At 36.8% G+C, this 17,827-nt stretch overlaps 1 protein-coding gene and 1 pseudogene across 1 annotated transcript in view; both read left to right on the forward strand.

Moving 5' to 3' along the window:
- Positions 1-747: 747 nt before the first annotated feature.
- Positions 748-12,192, forward strand: LOC125649005 (long-chain fatty acid transport protein 2-like; annotated as a pseudogene).
- Positions 12,193-13,553: 1,361 nt separating this feature from the next.
- LOC125649001 (deleted in malignant brain tumors 1 protein-like) overlaps positions 13,554-17,827 on the forward strand; it is a 47,250-nt gene continuing 42,976 nt past the window's right edge. The window contains exons 1-3 of the mRNA XM_056167039.1: positions 13,554-13,601; positions 14,302-14,393; positions 16,233-16,566. Coding sequence (XP_056023014.1) covers positions 16,485-16,566 — 82 coding nt within the window. The 5' untranslated portion in view covers positions 13,554-13,601; positions 14,302-14,393; positions 16,233-16,484. The remainder of the gene's footprint in view (positions 13,602-14,301; positions 14,394-16,232; positions 16,567-17,827) is intronic.

Here is a 17,827-nt window from a genome sequence, read left to right on the forward strand (position 1 = left end):
ATTATACTTGAGATTGTATTGGTCACTATCATGAACCAGTGTCATTAAGCAAAAGTGGAGATAAAACTGTTTCAATCTTAACCTTGCGATGTAATGAAAAGAAACTCAAACTTGGGATAAATATTTCTGATGAGCAGACAATGTGTCATGGATTTGAATTAAAGCCATTCGGTAAAGAAAGTAAAGGTAAAGATATTTGTATAGGTCACAGATTTCTAAGTAGTGGACACTAAACTTAGAGGTGATCACGTGTGATCAGAAGACATACCCAAAGTTTGAGAGAATCTGAGAGGCACTTGTTATAACATCACCATACAGCACTAATGAGTTAATCCTACCAGAACTCATCTCAGCTTAATGCTTTGATAGATTAATTAGTGTTATCTTCATCGTCCGCGTTGGGCGTAAAGTTTCCCTTTGTGATTTGCTACACATAAACAGTTTGTCATGCAGTGTTTAATATGCTTGAAGATAGAAGCTTGTCTGCAATTTCTATATTGCCTGCATGTTGAGCAAAATATAGCATAGGATGAACCATTCATTTACACCTCTCATGGCAAGAAACTAGTCACAAGTTTGTATTTTACTTTAATATCATATGGTGTCCCGACTCCTCGTGGATTCGGAGATTGTGCTATAATACGTGTATCATACATGCAATAATTGTTGTGTTCATTCTTCCAATTATAGCCATGCTTATAATATATCTGAAGTCGGCGGTAATTTTTGATTTCAGTGTGAAAATGGTGGGCCAGGAGAGAATGCTAGCCGCCGTGGCAGGAGGTGTGGGTGGTTCTATTCTGGCTTGGAGAGCGTTTTATCCCAGCCTTTATGACGATATCAAAACAATTTACACCACCAGGAAACCACACGACGTCATCGCTCGTAACATACAATCAAGGCGACTTCTTATAGACATGTTCGAAGAGATTTCTCGTCTTCACCCCTAGAGAATTTTCATTGTGTTCGAAGACAAGGAGTATTCCTACGGAATGATCGATGCCATGGCGAACAGAGTCGCAAATGTGGTGTCTCGCTGGAATCTGAAAGTGGGCGATGTTGTTGCCATTATGATTTATAATTCCCCAGAATTTGTCTGGACTTTTCTTGGTTTGTTTACTTCCAAGCAATATCATACATAACTATATTGATGTCAAACAGTCAAAGGGGTCATAGAGTTTGAAACCCCATCCCTTTTAGCTGGGATGTCATATTTTTAAAACGGGGTTTTGGAAAAAGTATCATTTCAGGCCGCAATACTCATCTTTGAAAAATCCCGCCTCCTCTTCTGCAAAATATTTGTCTTTTGCTTGATTTTAAATTGTAAGCTTTTTATGATGGCATCTTGGATAAGGCATGGAATTTTAAAATGTTGGTATGATCTCGATTTGTTACAATTAAATCAGATCAGGCCATGAACTATAAAACTTGAAAAAGCTCAATATTGATTTACGTATGTAAATCTTACATTTATAGAAGGAACGTATAGTGAAAAGGTGCATCTTACGTCAAAAGTGATGTCGTCTACCTTCTATGGTCCAAGAGCTAAATATATGTTCGCCAGTATAACATTGTTCCATATTAACACGAGTATTCTATGTCGTTTCAAATATATTTTTCTCTAAATAGAAACATCACAGATATGGAATAGAATTTTCTGCAACATTTACGGGCAATCATAACTATTTATATGTATTAGAATTTTCCTATGGACTGCCTTCATGTTCTTAGTTAGGCAATTGGATAACTATTCTTCTTATTTCCAGGTCTTTTGAAACTGGGTTTAGCTGGTACGTTTATCAACTATCACCTACAAGAGGAGCCATTAATACACTCACTCACTGCTAGTCAGTCCAAACATCTGATAGTGGGCAAAGGTTGGTAGCTATATATATATATATATATATATATATATATATATATATATATATATGGCACTGGTTTGACAATCTTGCTAGGCGGTGGGTGCCGTACGTCGCTGGTTCGACCCCGGGCTGGGGCGAAAATTTTCAGTACCCAGTTGTGATTATTTAGTGCTTTATATATTAATTAATTGATTTTCACAGGTATCGTTTAGATCCTAGGGGTAAATGTAAGGTTGGGTGTTATAATTGTTTGTTTGTGCTTTATATATATATATATATATATATATATATATATATATATATATATATGTGTGTGTGTGTGTGTGTGTGTGTGTGTGTGTGTGTGTGTGTATGTATGTATATGTATGTGTATATATATACAGTGTACGCTAAAGAAAGTCTAGTTTACTGACAGTCTGTCCAAATATCTCATTGTGGGCAAAGGTTGATAGATTGAGTGAAGTCTGGTTTACTGTTCTCAACACCGCACCTGCAATCACTTATGTGCATTAATAGGGAATATTAGACCTATATGTTTGAAGGCAGATATAGTGTTTGTAGATCTTTCAAAGATTAACTGAAAAAAGCTAGCATATATTGTAGATAATTCGCACTAACCCACAGCTAGCTATTGATAACGTTGTTAAAATTTACATCTTATAATCATTTCCTGTGTTATCATTACTGTTATCGATTCGTCAAAAACTTTCTGCCAGGTTTTAAAATAATAATCAGTATCAGTTGAAAGCCAAAGGACACGTACGACATTTTAACATACTACGTTATATTTCAATTTATAGGGCATGAGCTTCCAGAAACAATCAGTAATGCTTGGGGCAGACTTCCAGAAGATTTTATGATCTTTGTGTCAGGGGTATCGGCTGAATCGCTGCCTGAAAGAGTTATTTTTTTTGACACGCTATTGATGTAATCACTTCCGGTTCCGGTCTGCACAAGAGTGCGTGAAAAAGTTACTTTACTGAGCCCATTATGCTACATATACACTTCCGGGACAACGGGCCAGTACCTATAGAGTGGGTAGAATTTTCTACATGCTTTATTATAAATATTAACCATTGTATATTGATTGTCAGAAAATTGTTTTCAAATATTGCAACATTAATCAACAAGTATATATGCATGTCAATATACATCAAATCGTATTATTGATGTATGTTATCATACAGGTACGAGGTCAAGGAAATTCAGATCGTTGATAAATATTTTTATCCTACAATATTTTACTCCAATGAACTCAAATATGATATTAGTTTGTAATTCTAATCCCGGTTTAAGGTGGCTCACTACACCATGAAATAGTTTCTCATATCAGTACAAATTGATTTAATCATAAAAGATATGGCGATATATGATACGTATTTATGCCAAACAGGCAGAAAATTTGCAAATTTGGATAAAAACATGATTTTCAAAAAAATATTTCAACACATGAACAAAAGTCTGGCGGATTTGATCTCGAGATATGCGGCTCACTAGCCCAATGCTTTAAACACTGAACTACGATGACAGAAAAACGAATCGATCGATACAAATAATTTCACAAAACATTTAAATCGCCATCTTGTGACGTAGTGTAGTGAGCTACCTTAAAAACTGATATCCTCGGACTTTTAAACACAACGAGGTACTAGTGTACAACGGATTGACGCCCACTTACCTGGTTTAAAGAAGTAGGTGCCTTAGTGCCTGTGCACCAACCTACATGTACATGTATTTAGTTCTACATATGTTATGGTATGATACATGTATTAATATATATTAGTCAGATCGTTTACCACATAATTATTATGCAGCCTGTATGTTTTAGGTTTACCAAAACCGGCATGCCAGCGGAAATAGCAAAACGCATGGTCACCGCGCCATCGACTTCACATGTCGGGATGTGACGTATGTTGTGACACCATTGTATCGCAGCGCCGCTTCCGGTGAAGGTTTATTTAACACGGTTGGAGAAGGTAATTTAATCTCTCTCTCTCTCTCTCTCTCTCTCTCTCTCTCTCTCTCTCTCTCTCTCTCTCTCTCTCTCTCACCATCTAGCTAAGTATTATATGAAAAGTAAAAATACTTCTAATTTATTACATATAAAAGATGCAACAATAGTGCTGCGTCGGAAATTTTCCGCCCGCCATTACTGGGAAGTTGTCAGGAAATACAAGATCACAGTCATTCTGTACATTGGGGAGCTGTGCCGCTATCTACTGCGCGTCCCAAAGGTGACTTTTTAAAAATATATTTTATAAGATTTTGATATAAAATTTGTGTGCGTATTTGAATTTCGTCACTGTTCATGCACGTTTTCAGAGTTAAAAAATTAATTTATCCACTTTTTTCATTTTTCAAAAAACAAATATTGGTATGAAATCTACGTGGTAGCTTCCAAATGAACAACAATAGATCAGGCTTTAACTTTGCCAGTCGTGGTGGCTCAGTGGATGAAGTATTCGCTTCGTGGGTCGTGGGATCGAGTCGTGTCAAAGCTAAGGTGTGAGAATAGTATCTGCTCCTTCTGTAAACATTTGGCAATTAGAAGTGAGTCACGGCTCTTTCAGAGGGAACCTGAAAAACCAGGGCCCCGTGCCGTCTCGCGACAGATGTAGGGAAACTTCCATTACTATGATTCTGAAGCTTATGTATAGGTCTCAATTTGTGGTATTTCACCTAGAGCTAGTGACGTCTTAGTATGGGTGAACAATTCTTGCGAAAGAAAAAAGCTTTGGCTGGACCACTGAATTTACAAGAGTTGTAACTAAGGAATGAAACATAATTTTGACCTATTTTGTACGATATATAATGTAACTTAAGCGAAGCGGATTGTAAAGCGTAAACTGCACAAAGTTACATTATATCATATAACATTATATCATAAGACAAGATATATAAGACAAAACTACACTAAACAAGTCTTCTGTTATAGAAAAAAGATAAACAAACATTGAGAAATAGAAATCACTTGCACTGCGCAAGGATTCACTTAGCAACAGACTGACAAAGAGTCGACCGAGTAAACCGCCATTTGGAGCATGTACTTAATTCAATTTGAAAACGCAAAGCGGTGCTTACAACAAATTTTGATAACAGAAGATATGTATAGGCTACATATGCATGCCTAATGTTTATTGCGCATTGCAAAATCGACTTTTGAGTAGCTCCGACAGAAAGTACTGGAAAATTGTTAAAAGTCTAAACCTGGCATCATCCAAAATACGTCATGTACCAGAAAAAGTATATTTTATTAAAAGTAAATATTAACGGCAAACTAACAACTCAACTTTATGACAAACGGGATGATTTCAGCTTCTCCATTGTCAACTTCCCATATCAATGTAGCAATATTCCATTATCACCTGCATATGGTGTTTATATTTCCTAACTGATTTAATACGCAAGAGCTTGTTTAAATCGAGGCAGGCTACTTACAAACACGTTGATAGTGCAGGGGTTTCAACAGTCTCAACTAAAATCACCATTTCGCAAATTCTATGGTCGTTGTAACAATCAAGTTTGCCAATACAACCTATAATTGGGTCAAATGCCGTCTGACGTGTTTCATGCCGATTATTAGGCCGTTCTTGGCACAGTGACACTGATTTTGACTACCGACAACTCCGTTTGCCTGATCAAAATGTAGGGCTCACAGAGCGTGTGACCGGTCGACAGGAGATGCTTACTCCTCCTAGGCACCTGATCCCACCTCTAGTGTGTCCAGGGGTCCGTGTTTGCCCAATTCTCTATTTTGTATTGATTGTAGGAGTTATGAGATTGATCACTGTTCCTTATCTTCACCTTTATAGGAGTTATGAGATTGATCACTGTTCCTTATCTTCACCTTTATAGGAGTTATGAGATTGATCACTGTTCCTTATCTTCACCTTTATAGGAGTTATGAGATTGATCACTATTCCTTATCTTCACCTTTATAGGAGTTATGAGATTGATCACTATTCCTTATCTTCACCTTTATAGGAGTTATGAGATTGATCACTATTCCTTATCTTCACCTTTATAGGAGTTATGAGATTGATCACTATTCCTTATCTTCACCTTTATAGGAGTTATGAGATTGATCACTATTCCTTATCTTCACCTTTATAGGAGTTATGAGATTGATCACTATTCCTTATCTTCACCTTTCATGTTTCATCTATTCAGTCTCTTGTACTGAGTTTCTTAAAGCACGTTTAACTACGGATTCGTACGTTATAAACCAAAAAGGCGTTTTTAATTTTATGCGTTGCTCAATCTTATTGAAGTCAGAGTTTCGATCCAAAGCAGTGTGCATATGTAATTTGAATATTTAAATCATTTTTGTTAGCGAATTAAAAATTCTGTTTTGAATCAAATTCTACTTTTGTGTATATATGCATTCTAAACTGTATACATGTAATCTCACAGCATCCACTAGATGGCGTTCACTGTGTGCAGGCAGCGTATGGAAACGGACTTCGCAGCGACATCTGGAGGAAATTCCAGACACGCTTCAAAATTCCACAAATCTTCGAGTTCTTCGGTGCCACAGAGGGAACGTCTGATACCTTAGTGAACTGTTGTAACAAAGCCGGCGCTTTAGGAAGATGTTCTCCCCTGATAGTAAATAAAAACGTCTTTTGTACGAAATAGCATTAAAAGATGCAATCATACACCTGTAAACTGCACGATAGCATGGCGTGAAACTTTTAAATCCCATGGATACAAGGTACCCTGATATAACAATGACAGACGAATCAGTCAGAATCGGGACTTTGACATCATCAATGTTTTTTATTCACTACGCTACATGAATGTGTTGGTCAAATGTTAGCAGAAAGTAATTGAAGTGAATATATAGGACATATTAAGTTTCTTTTAGAAACATATGCCTATGGTTATTTTTTAAAGGACAGCAACTTGTTAAGTTAGATGAATTTGTTGGTCAAACGTTAGCCGAAAGTAATTGAAATCAGTAGATTAGAAATAGTCCCAGAATTACAGACCATTATGGAAATGAAATATTTTCCATTCTCCTTTCAAAGATATCCACTACACAGTTATTCCAAAACGTTTCAAACAAAGAAAATGTACCACATATGAAGTTCAGTATTATTTTGGAAGAACATAATCAACTTTTTTAAAGTACCACATTCTCAAAATACATTTCTTTATGCATTTAGCATTGAATCCTGTGAGAATTGTTAATATATTATTTCATTAGTGGTATGCAATTGCGCAAAAGACAATTTAACTCCCTCGGCAAAAAAACCCAACAACAACAACAGGTAAATGGGTTCTTTAAAGCTATTCTCTACTTTCACCAAGAAAAATCAGTTAAATTTATTACCTTTCTTATTTCACTTTCTATAAACGGAGGCATCTTCAACTTGTCATTGGGCAAATGCTGTCTGACATGTTTTATTCCAATTCTTAGGCCTTTCTTGGCACACTGATGCTGAATATGGATACTCCGTTTATTTGATCAAGATATAGGGCTCACGGCAATTGTGACCGGTTGACAGGGGATGTTTACTCCTCCTAGGCACCTGATCTCACCTATGGTACATGTATATCCAAGGTTCCGTGTTTGCCTAACTTTCTACTTTGTATATCATTAATCCACAATTATCATTGGTCTTATTGTGCACTAGATACCGTAAAAGGTTATAATAAATTGCAGTTTTTACATCTACAAAATGGACCAAACAAATATGTTAACCTTTTTGTTACAGAGGTGGATGAATGGTAAGGCTAAAGGCTTCTACATCGTTAAATTCAATGTGGAAACGCAGCAACCAATCCGGAACAAAGAGGGAAAGTGTATTCCAATAAAGCCAGGTATCGACTTCGCAGGTTCTCGCATCAAAACGTTCTTAGACTAGGGTAATTGTTAAACCTTACATTTAAGAGTTCTCTTGTCAACGTCGAATAACGTAGAATCCATAGTATATATAGTGTAAATAGCTGCAGCAGAAGACGACGTTATAACGACCTTAGAAATTGCGAAATGTTGAATTTTAACGAGACTGTTGAAACCCATGTACCATCAACTTGTTTGTCAGTAGCCTGTCTCGATTAAAAAACTGATCATACGCAGAACAAGCTCTTGTGTATAGAATCAGTTGAGAGATATAAACATCATGTGCAGGTAATAATGGGATATTGTTACATAAATATGGGAAGTTGACGATGGAGAACCTGAAATCATCTCGTTTGTCATAAAGTTGACTAGTTACTTTGCCGGTAATATCGATTTTCAATAACATATCTCAGTACGAAGCAGATGTGGAAGACTTTGTGGTGTCTTTCATTTCGAGTTTACTCGGATATATCGAATCGACATGAATGGAAATGGTTATTGTTAATAGATAAAACGTCGTCGATATATTTAAATGTCGAGTTGAAGGCTACATTAAGATATTTTTATTTTCTCATGTAGAAGCTTTTGAATATGCTTCTTTATTTTTCTTACAGGTGTTTCAACGGTCTCGTTTAAAGTCGGCATTTTGTAACTTCTATGGTCGTTATAGCGATTCAATTTGCCAATACAACCTGTCATTGGGTCAAATGTTGTCTTGCGTCTTTCATACCAATTCTTAGTCTGTTCTGTGCACAGAGATTTTGACTACGGATTACTCCTTTTACCTGATCAAGGTATAGGGCTCACGGCTGGTGTGACCGGTCAACAGGGGATGCTTACTCCTCCTAGGCATCTGATCCGGTATATACAGGGGTCCGTGTTTGCCTATCTCTTTATTTTGTTTTCCTTATAGGAGTTATGAGATTGATCAGTGTTCATTATCTTCACCTTTCCTGCTTCTTTATAATCATTTTTTTTTAATTTCAAGGTGAAACTGGCTTACTTCTTGTAGTGATGCCACCAACCATCAATAAGATTTACCTAGGATCAAAAGAAATAGAAGAGGAAAAAAACTGTGCGGAATGTTATCCAGAAAGGGGATTCCTTTTTTTATTTCGGGGACTCGGTGTATTTAGACGGTGATTACTACGTGTATTTCCGAGACAGAATTGGTGATACTTTCAGGTGAGAGTTTTTGAATTGCATTATTTGCGTCCGTGAATTTTAACATTCAATGTTTTTCATATGTTTTACTGTAGATGGAAAGGTTATAAACTTGTCATTATATTTTATCATTTAGATAGGGAGGTTGTGAATTGTTTTCAATGATACATGTATATACGAGGGCTGTTCGATGTGTAATGTTTATTGTACGATATCACAAAAGCATTCGACTCAAATAGTGAAATGAACATTACATTCCTTCAAAGTATTCTCCGCAGTTTGAAATACATAATTTCAATCTCTGAATCCATTTGTGAAATGCGTCGCGATATGCTGATTCAGGTAGACCTCTGAGGAACTGACTGATGGCTGAGCCAAGGGCTTGTCGGGAATTGTAATGACGACCAGATAAGAACTTTTTAAGTTCTGGAAAAAGGAGAAAACGTCGCATGGGGGCTAGATCTGGAGAGTATGGTGGGTGTGGCAAGACAGTAACCTTTTCCGACTTACCATCACATGAGAAGAATATGCAATAAAGAACCTTCTTTGTACTTATGGTTCTTTTGGCCTTCTACCGTGTTAAGTTAGCCATATTTTGTTTCCAATTTTTCTTACTGGTTCGAAATAGTGAACCCATGTTTCGTCACCAGTAACAATGTTTGCAAATTGTCTTTGATTGAATTTCGAAAACATTTTGAGCAATTGCTTAGCGGTTTGTATTCGTACCCGTTTTAGGTCATCTGTCAATATATGCGGTATCCATCTGGCAGAAATCTTTCGTACGCTTCAAAATGAAATGCACCCGCGATAGCGATATGGCAACAGCTTTGGTAATTTCACGAATCGTGTATCTGCCGTCACTTTCAATTATTTCCCTGACTTTTGAGACATTTGCCTTGCCTGTTACAGTCGCAGGTCGGTCAGATTTTGCTGCATCTTTGACGGACTCTGTGTCAGTCAGAAATTGCTTTCTCCACCTACAAACTGTTTCATAAGATACCTTATCAGACTACTAAACTTCCCCCAATTCAGTAAAAATCTACATTACCGAATGACCGAGTTTTGTGCGAACTTTTATTAAAGCTCTAATTTCTTCAATATTCTCAACCCGTTTCCCAACAATCTTTGCAACAGTGGTCAACGACTGGCTCTATTGAAATGACTATACGTTTAATACTATGTGGAGCTGAAGGCTCGTGTTTATACCGTTTGGAAGGTATTGATTAGAGCTATTCAAGATTATCATCATCCACGAAATCGTGCAAAGCATTATCGCGCTGTGGCACAATACACATTACATACCGAACAGCCCTCGTATGTCTTTTGTAGATTGAAAAAAACCCTTTGTTTTATCACAGTTAAGAGGTTTTTTTCTGTAGATGAAAAAGATACTTTCATTAATATCCTTTTCTGTAGACGAAAATAGTTAATTTTAATCATATATGTCATTTTGTGAATTAAAAGGTTTTGATGGGGTTTTTTTTTGGGGGGGGGGGGGGGTTGGTTTTTGCAATGGTTTGTTTTTTGGTTGCTTTTTTTAATGGAAAAGTGACTGTTCTGTCATATGTTTATCAGAATTCTATGGTCGTTATAACGATCTAGTTCGTCAATACAACCTATCATTGGGTCAAATGCTGTCTGACATGTTTCAAACCGATTGTTAGGCCATTCTTGGCACACTGATTTTGACTACGGATAACTCCGTTTACCTGATCAGGATATAGGGCTCACGGCGGGTCTAACCGGTCGACAGGGGATGCTTACTCCTCCTAGGCACCTGATCCAATCTCTGGTGTGTCCAGGGGTCCGTGTTTGCCCAACCATCTACTTTGTATTGCTTTTAGGCATTATGAGATTGGTCACTGTTCGTTATCTTCACCTTTCATAAGAAGGTTGTGAAATATTTATCAAGTTTCTGTGGATGAAAAGTTATAAATCTATGTTTTTCTGTGGATCAGTCTTTAATTTTTTCATCGTATGTTTTAGAGCGGTTAATAGTTTTTTGATCATATGTTTTTCTGTAGAGCGGTTAATAACTTTGTATCATATATTTTTTCTATAGCATAACTTTTTATCATATGTTTTTTTTCTTCTGTAAAGCTATTAATAACTTTATATCACGTTTTTTCTGCAGATCGGTTAATAATTTTTTTTATCCTTTACTTTCCTGTAGATGGAAAGGTGAGATTGTGTCAACCACAGAGGTCGCCAATGTAATGATTCAAATAACTTTCATACATGACGTCAATGTGTATGGCGCTCCTATTCCCGGTATGTACATGTATACCGATCTTTTTTAATACCTCTGCGTCTGTGCCATATTGATTCTGTACCTAAAATTCAATAGATTTTGCAATATAGCAAGAGCAATTTGATTGAACATCTGACTTTTCATCAAAAGTGTATGTCTTATAGGAAGCGATGGCAAAGCTGGAATGGCGGCCATTCAGCTGGAAGACGGCTACAGTATGTCGGATGAAATGCTTAAACAACTATATGAACATGTGTTCAGACACCTGCCACATTACGCTCGTCCCATTTTCATCAGGGTTGTTAAAGAGTTCTTCACCACACAGACCATGAACCATCGGAAGTTGGAGCTGGTTAAGGAAGGATTTGATCCCGATGTTATCAAGGACCCACTATTTGTTTAAATCACGGGTTAAGAACGTATGAACCCCTCAATAGTTCAAACATCAGTGCCCTACTTACATCAAAGTTGTAGATGTTGGCATATAAAAGAATACTACTCATTTAAATATCCGTTTGGTGGAAGTATATGAAAGATGGAAGTGGGATAACGTACCGTGGATGGTAAATGAAACCCGTGTCATCTTCTCTATTGTGAATATTCTGAGTGGGAGTGAATATAAAAACACATTATGACAACAAATTATCATAACCTATACTATGTTTTTGCGTATAAGTCTTCCACAAATTGAAAACGGAACATATCACCCAAACCAAACTGAACATGTCACCGAAACGAAATTGTAACATGTCATCCAAACCAAACTAATTTCTTTCTTTTCCCCCCCGTATATTAGCCAGCAGATCCTTCTCGGGGCACTGTTATATGTTTCATCCTTTCCCTCACTGGTCCCCATGGTTACAAACACACAGGAGGAAGGGGAGAAAGTAATACGTTTTGGGGGTTATATAGTAGACATTTTCATTTCTTGTTGCTTATACATTTACTACTTGATGTGATTTTATATATCATTTTAATCATGAAAGGTAAAGATAACGAACAGTGATCAATCTCATAACTCCTATAAGCATCACAAAATAGAAAGTTAGGCAAACACGGACCCCTGGATGTTACCAGTGTACTGAATTATAGCCGTGAAGTGTGGGGTAGTCACAGTTCTAAAGATGTTGAAAAGGTGCACTTACAATACTTAAAGTCTTTACTGGATGTCAGGGTTATGTGTATTTTGACATCCCGTGGGGATCCGGGTTATAATAGGTCCTCAGTACACCTTCTTTGTCGTAAGAGGCGACTAAATTGGGCGGTCCTTCGGATGAGACCGAAAAAACCGAGGTCCCGTATCACAGAAGGTGTGGCACTATAAAGATCCCTCCCTGCTCAGTGCCCGTAAGCGCCGAGCATAGGCTTAAATTTCGCAGCCCTTCACCGGCAATGGTGACGTCTCCATATGAGTGAAAAATTCTAGAGCGGGACGTTACACAATAGACAATCAATCATGTAGTTTGACTGCCCATAAATATTGCTTGTTGGTTTAGAATTCTTAAAGCTGTATGACCCGATGTTCATGTATTATATTTGTGCATTATTACTTTAAATCAGATCAATTACTTTATAAAGTTATTAACTTTCCCTTAATTACATGCTTGAAAACATCTGCATGTAAAAGGAAACAGTGAGAATATTATTTAGAAAGTAAACAAGAGGTACTGTGAGCAATGCTCACTAAGAATACCCCCCGCTTACCCCAATCTCCCAAAGGGTGTTGGTAATAGGTATAAACTACCTCTTTTCTGAGTGTAAAAAACAAATGGCATGACAAACCGAACCATATTGCTACTTCGATGTCCAGAGCGCGTGACCTTTGACCTTTTGACCCCAAAATCGATAGGGAACATCTTCATCCCTGGGTAGTCCATATGTATGATATGGTGACTGTAGGTGGAAAGGATAACGCTTTAGAGCCCGGAAACCATATTGCTACTTCGATGTCCAGAGCGCGTGACCTTTGACCTTTTGACCCCAAAATCGATAGGGAACATCTTCATCCCATGGGTAGTCCATATGTATGATATGGTGACTGTAGGTGGAAAGGATAACGCTTTAGAGCCCGGAAACCATATTGCTACTTCGGTGTCCAGAGCGCTTGACCTTTGACCTTTTGACCCCAAAATCGATAGGGTACATCTTCATCCCATGGGTAGTCCATATGTATGATACGGTGACGGTAGGTGGAAAGGATAATGCTTTAGAGCCCGGAAACCATTGCATCTACAGACGGACGGACGGACGTACGGACGGACAGACAGACGGACAACCCGATTCCAGTATACCCCCCACAACTTGTTGCTGGGGGTATAATAAGTGTGGTACATGTACATATATAAATCATCCCATAATAGACGTCTATAAATAGACCCACGTGCGTCAGGGGAATCCCAACATGATGTATTAACTCATACGCAACTGTCTAGTTTTAAGGCTGAAAGAGCGTAAAACAACGAATGACTAAGAGGTATTTGCTATTTTCAATTCTATTAAACTTATGGCACGGTACTGTTGTAACAAAATACACAGCTTTACACAGATAAGACCACCGCTGATCTGAAAGTTTGAACTGGTCCCGTGACTGTCACTTGAAATGGCAGAGCGACACGGTTATTTGTAAACATCGATTTAAAATCAAATAATTTGGGCTAAAACAGGTGAAATAATGTATGATATGTCATACAGCCTCATAACTACATACGTGCGATGATTTAATAGCGTTTTTACGAGATGGAAAAAAATATTGTAATTCGTACCATACGCTTTAAATTTTGGTTCAAATTACTACAAAGTGAAAGTTGTATTTTGAAAACACAGGGGATGATTACTCCTCCTAGGCACCTGATCCCACCTCTGGTGTGTCCAGGGGTCCGTGTTTGCCCAACTATCTATTTTGTATTGCTTGTAGGAATTATGAGATTGATCACTGTTCGTTATCTTCACTTTGCATGAGGAAGTTGAAAAGTTAATTGAGCTACCCATATAAAAGACAACTTATTTTATGTAGGTCTGGGTCACATTTTGTGTAATCAAGAAAATACTGACCTATATTGTGATTATCTTCTGATTATACCCCCCGAACGAAGTTCCGGGGGGTATATAGGAATCACTCTGTCTGTCTGTGCAGATTCGTGTCCGGGCCATAACTTCTTTGTTCTTTGACTTAGGCATACCATATTTAGAACACAGTTGGATCACCATGTGACGATGTGTCGAGTACCTTCATTACCTCTATATGACCTTCACCCTTGACCTCAAGGTCAAAATTAAAGGTGTTTTTTTTTTTACAATGGATTCGTGTCCGGGCCATAACTTCTTTGTTATTTAACATAGGCATACCAAATTTGACACATGAGTGTATCACCATGAGACGATGTGTCATGTACCTTCATGACCTCCATATGACATTGACATCAAGGTCAGAATTAGAGGTTTTTACAATAGATTCGTGTCAGGGCCATGACTTCTTTGTTATTTGACATAGGCATACCATATTTGAACATGAGTGCATCACCATGAGACCATGTGTCGGGTACCTTAATGACCTCTATATGACCTTGAACTTTGACCTCAAGGTCAAATTGATTATAGGGTTTTGACATAGTCATACCATAAGACATGGGTGTATCACCATGAGACTATGTGTCATGTACATTCATGACCTCTTTATGACCTTGACCTTTGATCTCAAGGTCAAAATCATAGGTTGATGCCATGGATTTGTGTTCGGACTATAGCTTCCATTTTCTTCTACAAAGGCATGCCATATTTCTACACTCAGGAAAGAGGTAATTTATACCTATTACCAACACCCTTTGGGAGATTGGGGTAAGCGTTGGGTATTCCTAGTAAGCATTGCTCACAGTACCTCTTGTTATTATTACTATTATTATTATTTTAATTATTTTTCCAATAATCAAGAAAAGAATTATTGTTATTTTTATGCAGAATATTGTTGAACAAATTAACTCCTCGCCAAAGATGTAAAATTTCTATGTACATTTATGGCTATTTTTCATTGCAATTTTACTTGATGAAGTCAGTACCACATGTTTCTAAGATACAAATTGGTAGAATTAGAAATTCCTTACATTATCTCACCATTGGAAGTGGACGCCATATTAATGTAACAAGAAAAAGAACTCATATTGTAAACTGTGTCATATGGAAATTGAGGATGAATTCCACATTGTTTTGAAATGTCCTTACTTCAGCGAATTGCGTAGGTGATATATTAAGGTATATTACGGAGGAAAAAATCTGTTTTTAAACTTACACAATACTAATTTAAAAAAAAAATTCAAACGTGTTTGTTTGTGAAAATACCAAGCACTATGTCTTTAATTTACGTAATAATATTCTTACATAGCATTCTCTGTTTATAACATCACCAATGTTCGGCATCATGCCACACAAGTGCAAATCTATACTTTAATTGTATACATGTATGCCATAAGATGTATGTCGTGAGCATTAAAGAATACGTACATTATTATATCAATTATATAATCCAGTGGTTTGTAAACATCGATTTAATGTTGATCATCATCGTTTTCATAGAATTAGGATAAAAACATTATTGTGTAAATTAAAATTTTAAGGTAGTTAAAAAAACCGATTTCTTCTGCATGACTTCATGCAAGTACGTACGTGTTATGTATATGTTATACATGCATGTACAAGTATATATCAATAATATTTTTCCTTTCCTGAAACTGTAGATAGTAGTGTCCAGACGCACGCTCTCTGTTGTACACCGTGAGATCTGGATATTGTTCAGTATAGACAAACAACAATTTTGTAAGCATGTAAGCTAAATAAAGAAATTTATTATTACAAATTCGTAAACATGTCATGCATATTATATATTATTTGTGTCCACATGCTAAATTCTGCGCTTGCGCATATGCGTTTTTATTCGGAACCCCTCGGCAATTTCACACGAACGCTTTTCGTAATACAGACTTTATGAGATTGTTTTAACCCTAGGGTGATCATGCGTGACAGTGTCACTAGTTTATATTTAATGTCATTCTCCCCACATCTTTACACATTTACCTTCATCTGAGTTTTTTTTTTTTATTTCATGTGAGAGAAGCCGTGAAATATTTTGAAGAATTTCATTCGAGTTCTGAAGGAAGGAAGCATGCTGCACTTTGACAACTGTTCTCTGCATACCTGTAGACAGTAGAGAAAAACATCCGTGACAATAGGACTGTTGTTATTAACGCATTTTCCTTATTTAATTGCAATAAGTCGTATATTCCGTTTAATCATATGTTAATGAATTCCAGCAGTGTTTGCGCCGGTGTGATTTTCTGATCCGACATAGAACAATTTTTAAACAGTAATGGGTGTACTTGGAACATTCTTCTATGGAGTTTTATTCGCTGTGGGATATATTGGATTAAAATTCGCTGTTGGAACTAAAGGTAGGGACTGCTTACCGTGTATCAGTTACGTATGTTTCCGAATAAAAAGTTCATTATTTTCTACAAACTACCTGTTGCATTGGGGCCTCAAACTTAAGACTTGCATAATAAATTCTAGAAACATGTCAACTTGCTTCACACCTGTACAGAGTTCCTCATTGTCCTAGACTTTGACTTTCAATAAAGATTAAAATGTAACGCTAACGACCACAAGTCCCTTTCTTTCCCATGGGTTAAACTGTTTTTTCAGACATATTTTGGAACAATATATATATGTGTGTGTTTATTTCCCAAAATAAGCCATAAACGCCGGGTCGTCGTTGACACGCACGCACGTGTGTGAGGTCAGCGCACGGTGATTGAAGCGCTTGTCATTCGGTTACTCAGGACGAAAATCTCCCTACCTTGTCTGTAATTCCTTTATGTAATCGTTATTATGAAAATATCATATTTTCTCTTTATTTTGACGCCAATCTTACATATACGTAAGTTACGGGTCAAGTCTTCATTGTGCTTTAACTGTTTCCTAAATTCCTCCCACCCATATCCCCGACCCCCCGAGTCCCCAATCTATATATCAATAAATCAGTCAGTAAACCTAATATTGGAGAAAAACATAATCAGATAAACACACGGAAAGACAGCATTATCTTATCACGATTTATTTTTAAAAAATTTATGTATAATCTCTTTATAGAATTATTTTTACTTGGCTTCACTTATACAGACGAAAAAATATTTGAACTATACACGTGTGTTCTTACAAAGTCTTATGTTATATATCATTCTCTATTTCGTCCAGTCCTGTACGACATTTTATTAATTCACTTATTTATTTTTGTGTTGTCATTTCCTCTATGAAATGTGAAATTTCGCATAACAATTAAGGACTTGACATGTGTATGAATTATAAGATAATTAGACAAAAAACGAATCCTACATACATCACAATTTGACAAGCTTGATTTGAAGACAAATCAATCAATATCTGATTGTAACTCTAGGGTCCTACAAAAACAGCTGATCTCGCGTGTACTGCCTCTGGTCATCCACTGCATCACAAACTAAACTATAATCAAATACAACTAATTGTTTTAATTAGACTAATACGTGTTAAGTTTGCATCTCGCTGGTGGTTTCCAGAACATCGCCATCATAAATAATTTGTAGCACGCGTAAGTGCCTCTGGGGCAACATTGAGCTTAACCTTGTAAAATGTGTACGTCAGGACAGACGACAATGTTCAGATGAACCCTTTGTC

This window comes from Ostrea edulis, chromosome 5 (genome assembly GCF_947568905.1).
Source record: "Ostrea edulis chromosome 5, xbOstEdul1.1, whole genome shotgun sequence".
Classification (NCBI taxonomy): Eukaryota; Metazoa; Mollusca; class Bivalvia; order Ostreida; family Ostreidae; genus Ostrea; species Ostrea edulis.